This window comes from Anolis carolinensis, unplaced genomic scaffold, assembly GCF_035594765.1.
Source record: "Anolis carolinensis isolate JA03-04 unplaced genomic scaffold, rAnoCar3.1.pri scaffold_10, whole genome shotgun sequence".
Lineage (NCBI taxonomy): Eukaryota > Metazoa > Chordata > Lepidosauria > Squamata > Dactyloidae > Anolis > Anolis carolinensis.
Window position 1 is genome coordinate 14,603,239 of NW_026943821.1, and position 12,407 is coordinate 14,615,645.

Below are 12,407 nucleotides of genomic sequence, written 5' to 3' on the forward strand. Positions count from 1 at the left end.
CCTCAGTTTTATAATATAATATTTTTATATAAGTTTTAATAATATAATATATTGTATATACATACAGTAGAGCAGGGGTCCCCAAACTAAGGCCCGGGGGCCGGATGCGGCCCTCCAAGATCATTTACCTGGCCCCTGCCCTCAGTTTTATAATATAATATTTTTATATAAGATTTAATAATATAATATATTGTATATACATATTATATTGATAATAATCTTATGTTATACAATATAATACTAATAGTAATACCATATAATAATATTAATTATATGTTATATATTACATATTATATAATAGTATAGTGGTATAGTTCAATATAGTAATATATAATGCTAATATTGTGTTATGCTAATAATATAATATAATATGTACATACAACTGCTCTGAGTCCCCTTCAGGGTGAGAAGGGTGGGATATAAATGTAGTAAATAAATAATTAATTTTAGACTTAGGCTCGGCCAAAGTCTGACATGACTTGAAGGCACACAACAACAACAACAATCTTGACTATCTCATTGGCCAGTAGCAGGCCCACACTTTCCATTGAAATCCTAATAGGTTTATGTTGGTTAAAATTGTTTTCATTTTTAAATATTGTATTGTTCTTTCGTTGTTGTTGTTGTTGTTGTTGTTGCACTACAAATAAGACATGTGCAGTATGCATAGGATTCGTTTGTATTTTTTTTCCAAATGATAATTCGGCCCCTCAATAGTCTGAAGAATTGTGGACCGGCCCTCTGCTTTAAAAGTTTGGGGACCCCTGATCTAGAGATTCCTAAAGAGAACATTTTAATCAAGTCCTTGAATACTCCCACAAAGCCACAAAAGTCAAAAACACAAGTATGTAGGGACAGCTAGAGATGACTTGCAGAGCACTGATAGCTACCAAAAGTAGCTATCTTTAGCTACCAAAAGTGCTCTTCTGTGTCCCAGAAATGGTGGCAATACAATGGAAAGGAACAAGTGAAGGTTTTTTGGCTGCTGCTCCTTGAAGGGGAAAGACTTTGTGGCTCATGATGTTGGGGGAAAGGTTAAAGGACATTTTGATGTCAGACATCACCTCCACTAGCCTTGTATCTAAATCCAAATCCCACTATCCTGACTAAAGAGAACAACGGCAGAATAGAGCCATAAGCTCTATGATATATATATGTACCTCTACAGAAATCCTTCCAAGGAAGAGACCATTCCAGGTAATTGCTTGCATTGCCGAACTGCAGCAGTGATTGTTCAGCGAGTCCTCCTAATATTCAACTACAATCTGCTCTGCCAGAATTTTAAGTCTATTCCATATAGTCCTTCCTTGGAGGCCAAAAGAGAACAAAGGACTAGAGCTGAGTGCTGTTTTAAATATGCAGTAGCATGTTGAGAAGCCTTGGCTTTTTTAAAACAAGCTTTGAATATCTATAGGCTGGGATTTGGATCAGAATCAATATGTATAAATTGGGAAGTTTCACCATCATCCAGACTAACTATTAAAAAGAAGGAACACAGAGCAGTGAATTACTTGAATCTCTGGTCCCTATAAGAATTCCAAAATACTGAGGTGTAAAATGCCCACTGTCCATAGGGATGTCTGTGATAGAAAATCAAGAGTATTATTCACCCGAAGATGGAAGATTCCCATTCCCATGAGAGGACCATTTGTCCTAAAACACTGTCAGCACTTTTAAAAATAAAAAGTAGCCATGTCTTCCAAATGCTACTATTTCTGTCTCTCTTTAATTTTGAACTTTACATGACACATGGTTGAAGTTCGGGTGTGTTCCTGATAGTGCTTCACGTATTAATGCTACCTTACTAATCTAGTTCTGTGTAAAGGGGTAATGCGGGCTCAGAATCTTGCTTGTCAAGAGAAGTATAGTAGAGTCTCGCTTATCCAACGTAAACGGGCCGGCAGAACGTTGGATAAGCGAATATGTTGGATAATAAGGAGAAATTAAGAAAAAGCCTATTAAACATCAAATTAGGTTATGATTTTACAAATTAAGCACCAAAACATTATGTTATACAACAAATTTGACAGAAAAGGTAGTTCAATATACAGTAATGCTATGTAGTAATGACTGTATTTACGAATTTAGCACCAAAATATCATGATGAATTGAAAACATTGACTATAAAAATGCATTGGATAATCCAGAACGTTGGATATGTGAGTGTTGGATAAGTGAGACTCTACTGTATATTCTGCCGCTGTGCCATCATCCAGCCTGAAAGAACTCCAAGGGCAGGGAACATTTGGCGATCCAAATAATTTTGATTACAACGCCATACTAGGCAGATGGGATGGGAGCTGTAATGCCCAAACTCTGGAATGCCTAAAAGCAGGGGTCCCCAAACTAAGGCCTGGGGGCCGGATGTGGCCCTCTAAGGGCATTTACCTGGCCCCCGTCCTCAGTTTTAGACTTAGGCTTACCCAAAGTCTGAAATGACTTGAAGGCACACAACAACAATCCTAATTAACTTGACTATCTCATTGGGCAGAAGCAGGCCCACACTTCCCATTGAAATCCTGATAGGTTTATGTTGGTTAAAATTGTCTTTATTTTCAAATATTGTATTGTTCTTTCATTGTTGTTGGGGATTTTTTTTTGCACTACAAATAAAATATGTGCAGTGTGCACAGGAATTTGTTCGGTTTTTTCCCCCCCAAATGATAATTCAGCCCCTTAACAGTCTAAAGGGTTGTGGACCAGCCCGCTGCTTAAAACGTTTGAGGACCCCTGGCCTAAAAGGGTCCTCTTTAAGGCTCTTACTGTTTTCTCTCAGAACTCTCAACTCTTTTCACCAATCCCAAAATATACAGAAATAGGACACACTATTTCAGAAACCCCACTGATTTGGCTTGAACTAGGACATGGACACAATGGTAAGAAAGATATCAGCCTTTTATTATCACTTGGGACACACAGCGGGGATCTAATTATTCACAAAGTCAGAGAGAAGAAAAGCAGGGAGAGAAAGATATCATTTTTTTCTGCTTTATAACAGGACAGGTCAACTCTGATATATGACAAGCTTGGCACTGGCCATGCTCTTTCTTTCTTTGCCAGTCCTATATTTAGATTGAACTAATTAGTTGCCTCAAATAAATAAAGGATGCCGCCACAATACAAAAAAATAGCTTTTTAATGTGTCGTATGAGAATCAGCATGATGCTGCCATCTGAGTGTTGCACTATGATTCTAGAAACCAGGATTCCACTGTCTACTCATCCAGGGTTACTCACTAAGTGACCTTGGGTAAGTCTCACTCAGCCTCAGAGGAAAGCAAAGGAAAATCCCTTCTTGCCTCGAAAACCCTGCGATAGATAGGATTGCCATGAGTCAGAAATGACCTGAAGGCACACAACAACAAAATGTGCTTTGAATTGCAGCAATGCGGACAGCTGCATGAGAGATTTGTGGCTGATAATGTGCCAGCAGAATTGGAGAAATCCAGAGAACGATGTATCTTCTATTGGGTTGGAAACCTTTTGGCATTCCACGCACAGGCAACAAAACCTATAAGGATGCTCTTTTCCATGCTGCCACAACACCTTCTCTTCTCACTCCATGCCCCATTATTCAAAAGAAGGGACAGATCACTCCACAGAGGTACAAAGGGTAGGGCAGGACTGACACACCCATTTTCATCAAGGACCGCACCTGACTTATGGTGGCCTTCAAAAGGCCATTGTATCCGTGAACAGAGAATCTCTGCAGTTTTACCCAGTTTAGGTCCCCAAATGTTACTGAACAACAATTCTTATCACTTTTAATTATCTGCTATGTGGAGTGGGGATAATGGGAATTGCAACCCAACAGCACTTGTGGTCCTGAGGTTGGGGAAAGGTTAAAGGACATTTTAAAGTCAGACATCACATCCATAAGCCTTGTATAAAAATTCAAACCCCACTATCCTGACTAAACTGTATCACAACTCCCATCAGATGTAGCCATAATGTCTAATGATGAAGAATACAGGAGTTGTGGTCCAGCATTTGAAGGGCCACATAAATGCTCAGGTCAGCCTCTGGGCCTTGAGTTTGTACATATGTGATGTAGAGTGTTCAACCTTAATCTAGTGGCTAAAACCACTAGAATAACTAATTTATCCATTTTCAAAGAAAACGCTTAAGGCCAGGAGGAATCTATGTCCCACAGACTGGAGACTTTTTAAAAAGCTTTGTATTATACTAACAAATACAAAGTGATTCCCATAATCCTACCGTCTTGGTATCCCAAAGTCAATATTGCCTAACCAATGGCTTCCTTGGAGAGCTTTTTAGTTGCTCACTGCTGGAGATAGAATGCTGGGCTATGTAGATTCTGGAGCCAGTGTTTTTCACAGGGCATATTATTTATATTCCATTTAGACATATTCCTGAGATACCTTAACCAATACAATACATTTCGGCTTCACCATGTATGGGAAGGGCAATGTTGAGGGTCTGGGTAATGGCTACTCCAATAACAAATTGGTGCTATAATGCTGTTGTAGCAATAAAAATTCTCTTTTTGACACAAAACTGGGTGTGAGTGTCCTACTGTACAACAGAATCTTACCAGTGTATAGAACACAGCTTTTCCTTCCCCTTCACAAGGAAAGGAAGGGAACAATAAGGTATTTAATCCTTATTTCAGCTGTTTTCAGCAGCACGATTTGTGGGTGGTTGTGGTAAGACAATCGGATAGAAAACTTAACAAACCAAAATACAAGTGCAATAAAAAGAAATGATGCATTCACAGTGGAAAAGCCTACCCTAAAGCTTCTTGAACCATAATAATGCTTATATTACTGCACACAGAAATGGAGAACATCAAGGATCTGTCTTGTTACATTTCTCAATGTAGGGCAAGGGTCCCCAAACTAAGGCCCTGCGGCCGGATGTGGCCCTCCAAGGTCATTTACCTGGCCCCCGCCCTCCATTTTATAATATAATATATTGTATATACATATAATATTGATAATAATAGTATAATGCAATACAATATAACACTAATAACAACACCATATAATAATATTAATTATATATTCTATATTACATATAATATTACTAATAATATTACAGTATAATGGTATAGTTCAATATAGTAATATATAATGCTAATATTGTGCTATGCTAATAATATAATATAATATATTGTATGTACATATAATTTGTAAGCCACTCTGAGTCCCCTTTGGGGTGAGAAGGGTGTGATACAAATGTAGTAAATAAATGCAGTAAATAAATAAATAATAAATAAATACATTTTAGACTTAGGCTCGCCTAAAGTCTGAAATGACTTGAAGGCACACAACAACAACAACAACAAAAACAATAATCCTGATTAACTTGACTATCTCATTGGCCAGAAGCAGGAGCACACTTCCCATTGAAATCCTGATAAATGTATGTTGGTTAAAATTGTTTTTATTTTTAAATATTGTATTGTTCTTTCATTGTTCTTGTTGTTGTTTTTGCACAACAAATAAGACATGTGCAGTGTGCATCGGAATTTCATAGAATCATAGAATAGTAGAGTTGGAAGAGACCTCATGGGCCATCCAGTCCAACCCCCTGCCAAGAAGCAGGAAATCGCATTCAAAGCACCCCCGACAGATGGCCATTCAGCCTCTGTTTAAAAGCTTCCAAGGAAGGAGCCTCCACCACAGCCCGGGGGAGAGAGTTCCACTGTTGAACAGCCCTCACAGTGAGGAAGTTCTTCCTGATGTTCAGGTGGAATCTCCTTTCCTGTAGTTTGAAGCCATTGTTCCGTGTCCTAGTCTGCAGGGCAGCAGAAAACAAGCTTACTCCCTCCTCCCTATGACTTCCCTTCACGTATTTGTACATGGCTATCATGTCTCCTCTCAGCCTTCTCTTCTGCAGGCTAAACATGCCAAGCTCTTTAAGCCGCTCCTCATAGGGCTTGTTCTCCAGACCCTTAATCATTTTAGTCGCCCTCCTCAATTTGTTTGTATTTCTTTTTCAAATGATAATCCGGCCTCTCAACAGTCTGAAGGATTGTGGACCGGCCCTCAGCTTAAAAAGTTTGAGGACCCCTGATGTAGGGTGTTTCAATCTGCCCCTTCAGAGCTAGACAAATGAGAAGGAATATTCAAATATTCAAATATGCAACCTCTAATTCATGCAGACCAGTCCCTCTTAATTATGCTGAATTCACAAACTGAGCCTGTAGCTAAGATGATGCACAATGCATGTGGATACACATCAGTTCTACCCACTAAAGGCACAAAGTAATAAATTGCATTTAAGAACTTGTGTGTACATACATCACAAAGTGCTTTCCGCATTTGAGATCTAGCATCTCCAGAGAATAACTCCTGTTGGCAAACCAGGAGTACCATCGTTGTCTAATGAAGGGCAGGGAACCCATAGCTCTCTAGACTAGGATTTCTTAAGCTTTTTCCACATGTGATTTTCTGCTTGATATTTTTTTACATGGCCCCAGGTATACAAAATAGGCATGAAAGTAAAATAAAAATATTAATAACAAATCAGCATTTGCAAGGCTTGCTAAATGGCTGTTTTTCCTTTTTGTAGTGCTGTAAACACCACATATTGTTGCTAATATTGTTTCTCAGAAACGGCAAATGAAGTCAAAAATATCTGTAAGACTAGAGTTTGGGAAATGTTCATGACCTGCAACTCCCAACATTTGTGGTCAAGGAGATTGGAGCTGGTGAGGTTTCTACCCTCATTTGTTTAGTTCTTTAGGGCCAAAACACCCCGATCCCATCTGACCATGGAAGCTAAGCACAGTCAGGAATACTCAGTATGTGGATGAATCCCAGGTACTGAAGGATATAGAAAGCAAGGAAATGGTAACTACCTCTCAGTATATCTTGTCGAAGAAAGCTCTACGAAATTAATGGCATCGCCCTAAGTTGACAGGCAAATTGAAGTCACATACACACACATATACTTACACAGTGGAACACTCCCAGGTTGTTAACACAATAGTGGCTCGCCTGCTCTCAAAGAGTAGCTCAGCTTTGCTAACTCCACACATTTACTGGCCCATCACAGATTTAATTAGGCCAACCCATAACTATGTTTCTTGTTTACAACAACCCCATCATGCAAACGGGAGGAGGGGGAACAGATGCAATTGCTCGCCTTGATTATGACAATATCCCCAGCCGGGTCCTCTACAGCCAGTTGGGTCACCATGAAGGGGAAAGAAGACTTTCAGGGGGATGCTGGCTTGCAACTCTCAGGCTGGATGTACACTGCCACAGAATCCAGTTTCCAAATCCAGATTATCCACTTTGAATGGGATTATATGAGTCTGCAATGACACATAATTCAGTTCAAAGCAGATAATCTGGATTCAGAAATTGGATTATATGGCAGTGTATATGGGGCCTTGGGCCCCTGGTGGTGGCGCAGTGTGTTAATGCGCTGAGCTGCTGAACTTGCAGACCAAAAGGTCCCAGGTTCAAATCCAGGGAGCAGAATGAGCGCCCGCTGTTAGCCCCAGCTCCTGCCAATCTAGCAGTTCGAAAACATGCCAATGTGAGTAGATCAATAGGTACCGCTCCGGCAGGAAGGTAACGGTGCTCCATGCAGTCATGCCGGCCACATGACCTTGGAGGTGTCTACGGACAACGCTGGCTCTTCGGCTTAGAAATGGAGATGAGCACCAACCCCCAGAGTCGGTCACAACTGGACTTAACGTCAGGGGAAAACCTTTACCTTTTTTATGGGGCCTCAGGCATTTCCTACCATCGCTTAGCTGTCCTGATTAGGGTTGATGGGAGATGTAGTCCAACATCTGGAGGGCTACACTTTAACAGAGGCAAAATCTGACAACTGGAATACAATTCTCCAAGTATCCTGGATATTCAATCAAGCAATTTGTTAACACGCATGTCACCCCTGACAGGGTTGTTGTGTGTTTTTTGGGCTTATGGCCATGTTTAAGAAGTATTCTCTTCTGACACTTCGCCCACATCTATGGTAGGCATCCTCAGAGGTTGTGAGGTACATGTATCTCAAAACCTCTGAGGGTGCCTGCCATAGATGTGGGCGAAACATCAGGAGAGAATACTTCTGGAAGATGGCCATACAGTCCGAAAAACACACAACCCTGTAATTCCGGCCATGGAAGCCTTCGACAACACATCACCCCTGACATCCACTTAGGAGTGTTTGACACATTACATGGCAGCAAAAATTGTTCTCTGGATAACAGAACATGACACTGTTCTTTTACATATATTTATATAGAATTTGACAAGGGGCACCATTCAGTGACTTCTCCAAGCTTCGTGGATGTTAAGGAGACTCCTGGCCTCCCAATCCTAACTAGGTTCTAAAGCTGCCAGAGCTCCTTTAATGAAGGCATTGTGACAGAAGTCTCCTATCTAAACAAACTATTTCCCCATTCACTTTTTTATTCAAATAGTCACAACAACCCTGTGAAATAGGTTTGGGGCAGGGATTCGTATTCCTGACATTCAGCAGCCAGAACTGAAGTCATCTGGACAGAGGTCCTGAGTATCCCTTATCTGAAACGCTTGGGACCTGAAGTGTAATTGTTTTGTTATTGCTATTGTTTTGGATTTTGGAATACCTCTTTCTGTTGATGTGATATCTTGTAGAAGAAATCCAAGATGAAACATCAATTTTATGAATGTTTCATTATACACACTACCTGAAGATAATATTACACACAGTACTGGCAATGATTTTGTGCATTAAGGTAATATTATACGCAGTATTTGCAATGACCTTGTACATGAAACCAAATTTATGTACATGGATCAAGCAGGAAAGTAAGGTGTCGCTATCTCAGTAGATGGATAATTTTGGAAATATTTCAGATTTTGGAGGCCCAGTGAAGGGAGGTTTGATCTGGAGTAGGCCGAACAGTGCTGTCAAACCAAGGTGCCCAATTTAATACACTTTAATACCCCTCCGAACCTGGTTCCCTTCCATTCCAGCGTCACCCATAGGATGTTTTGTGTCATTTATGTGTATGTCTTAATGTGTGTTACTTTAACTAAAGTAGAGTCTCATTTATCCAACATTCGCTTATCCAATGTTCTGGATTATCCAACACAGTCAGCCTCTCGCCCAGATCCACAGCTGTTTCTCTAGGCAGCAAGGGCTGAACTTTTTACAGATTTAATTTCTGACAATGTTGTTACTGTAAGTTTATTTTATGCAATTCTATCTTTATTTATAGTCAATTTGTTAGTAACCAACGTTTTTTCTTCAATACATTGCGATATTTTGGTGCTAAATTAGTAAATACAGTAATTAGTACCTAACATTACAGTGTATTGAACTGCTTTTTCTGTCGATTTGTTGTAAAACATGATGGTTTGGTGCTTAATTTGTAAAATCGTAACGTAATTTGACATTTAATAGGGTTTTCCTTAATCCCTCCTTATTATCCAACATTTTCGCTTATCCAACGTTCTGCTGGCCCATTTAAGGTGGGTAAGTGAGACTCTACTGCACCACATGTTGCAGCTCACCTCAAGCCTTAAGAATAAGGGGGTAGTAAAATAATAACAATAACAACAACATGTCCATGGTGATATTATATTAAATATAACTATTATCACTATATTATTGGTAATATGTTGTTGTTGTTGTTATTCCTGCAGTACTCCTCTCCTGAAGCAAACCTACACTGCACATCTACATTGAAAGGATTAATACAGTTCAACATCACTAACTGCCATGACTGACTACTAGGGAATCCTGGGAGTTGTAGTTGTGGTCTCGAGCCTTGAGGAGAGGCAAGAAGTAAAATTATTATTGTAATTATTATTGCATGAAGATAATATTATTATGTTATTTATTATTGATGTTGTTTTGGACTTCAACCTCCACAATTCCTAACAGCCTCAGGATAGTAAAATAATAATAATAATAATAATAATAATAATAATAATAATAATAATGATGTGTGCATGAAGATAATATCATTATAGTATTATATATTATTATTATTATTCCTGCTCTACTGCTTTCCCTAGTCAAACTAAGGCAGGCATGGGCAAACTTTGGCCCTCCAGGTCCCACTATTCCTAACAGCCCTGGGATAGTAAAATAACAACCATAATAATAATGTGTGCATGAAGATATTATCAATATAGTATTAGATAATGTATTATTCTATCAGGATAGTAAAATAACAATAACAACAACCATAATAATAATGTGTGCATGAAGATAATATCATTACAGTATTAGATAACATATTATTGTATCAGGATAGTAAAATAACAATAACAACAACCATAATAATAATGTGTGCATGAAGATACTATCATTATAGCATTAAATAATATATTATTATATCAGGATAGTAAAATAACATTAACAACAACAACAATAATGTGTTCCTGAAGATAATATAATTACAGTAGAGTCTCACTTATCCAACATAAATGGGCCGGCAGAACGTTGGATAAGCAAATATGTTGGATAATAAGGAGGGATTAAGGAAATGCCTATTAAACATCAAATTAGGTTATGATTTTACAAATTAAGCACCAAAACATCATGTTATACAACAAATTTGACAGAAAAAGTAGTTCAATAAGCAGTAATGCTATGTAGTAATTACTGTATTTACGAATTGAGCACCAAAATATCATGATATATTGAAAACATTGACTACAAAAATGCGTTGGATAATTCTGAATGTTGGATAAGCGAGTGTTGGGTAAGTGAGACTCTATTGTATTGACACAAAGACACAGTATAACACAGCAAACGATCTATTTATCTGTCTATCTATATATGCTGGATTTCTTATCACAAAATCACAAGTTCAGCACTTCCCCAGCGTTTAGGACTGTGTGATGTGTATTATGATGATGATGATTATTATTAATATTGAGGCTGGGTGGCCATCTGTCAGGGGTGCTTTGCTTGTGCTTTTAGTGTACAAAGGTAGAAGGGGGTTGGAGTCAATGGCCCAAGGAGTTTCTCCAACCATCTTTATTATTTTTAGTATGATTATGATTAACATTGAGACTATATTTGTTCTCGTTTGTTTTTTTTTTACTTCACAATAAGAGATGTGCAGTATGCATAGGAATTTGTTTATAGGGTTTTTTTTCAACTATACTTGGGCCCTCCAATGGTCTGAGGGACCATGAACTGGCCCCCTGTTTAAAAAGTTTGGGGACCCCTGCCCTAGTCTAAGGGCATGTCTACATTGCAGGAATTGTGGGAGCTGAAGTCCAAACACTTGGAGGGAGGAGGGAAGGCCCATGTTTGCCCAGGCCTAGTGTTTGAACCCAATCCCCAGGAAACAGTGTCACTCCACTTTTCTCTCCACAGACAGATTTCCCTTTTGACATTTCCCAACCTTGGAAAGGATTGTGAGAAGGGGGTGTTTGTGTGTGTTTGGAGGGGGATATTTCTGGGAAAGGAGGAAGCAAGGGACCCCAATCCCGCCTTGCTCCCTTCCCCAGCTCATCCCCTTCTCCCTCTTGGGCCTCGTCCTCCATTTTGTTCGGTGCAAGAGGCGACAGAGGAGGCGGATCATGGCTCCCTTTCCGCGTCCCTCCCTCCCTCCCTGGGCCTGGGCCTAGCCGAGCAGCAGAGCCCTTTGCAAGAACACAGCCCAAGACTGACTGGATTGTCTTGGGGTGTCTCTTACCTGGAAGCAGCGTTGGCAGCAGCGTTGGCTGTGTCCAGGCCTGGATCGAGCATGTCCATGGGGGGAAGGGAAGGGGGGAGGGAAGGGAAGGGGGAGGGAAGGGAAGGGGGAGGGGAAGGAGAGCGCCCCGGCCCGGCTTCCTTCTTGTTTTCCCCCCGCTTGGAAACCTCACGCCGGGTGGAGGCAAGAGAGGGGACGCGGCGCAGACACGGGAGCCGAGGCGCTGATCACGGGGACAAACACTCGGGTCATGTGAGGAGGAAAGGAGCGAGCCTGTGGTTCCTCGCCTCCCAGCTGGGAGCCCGGGACACGTGAGAGGAGGGAAGAGGAATGGAGGCAGGCGAGCGAGAGAGCGGACAAAGGCGAGGGAGAGGAAGGCGCCGCTCGCTCCGGAAGGCCCAGGCCTCGCTGGCAGGAACAGCAGCGAAGCAGAGGCGGGTGGAACGCTGCAGCAATCCGGCGCCAGGAGCAGCGGCGGCGGCGGCGGCAGGGGGAGGGGATAGAAGGCTGCGACGGTGCAGGGCGGGGGAAAGGGAGGAGGGGATTGGCGGGACCGGCAGGGAAGGGATGGAACCTTGCGGGACGCGGCGGGGTGCCCGGGAACGCTGCAGCCGCTGCGGCGGCCAAGACACGCGTCGGCGGGTTGCACGTGTGAACGCGCCTATTTTTTATTATCTGTATTTTATAAATATATAAAATTAGGAGCCTCCGGTGGCCTAGGGGATAAAAGCCTTGTGACTCGAAGGTTGGGTTGCTGACCTGAAGGCTGCCAGGTTCGAATC

The 12,407-nt window shown here is 41.0% G+C and overlaps 1 protein-coding gene across 2 annotated transcripts in view; it reads right to left on the reverse strand.

The window, feature by feature from the left end:
- Positions 1–12,097, reverse strand: part of usf2 (upstream transcription factor 2, c-fos interacting) — a 29,248-nt gene extending 17,151 nt beyond the window's left edge. Inside the window, exon 1 of one of the 2 annotated variants that reach the window (XM_062962850.1) lies at positions 11,626–12,097. In XM_062962850.1, coding sequence (XP_062818920.1) covers positions 11,626–11,684 — 59 coding nt within the window. In that variant the 5' untranslated portion in view covers positions 11,685–12,097. The remainder of the gene's footprint in view (positions 1–11,625) is intronic. The other variant, XM_008117295.3, reaches the window with a different exon arrangement.
- Between the last annotated feature and the right edge of the window lie 310 nt (positions 12,098–12,407).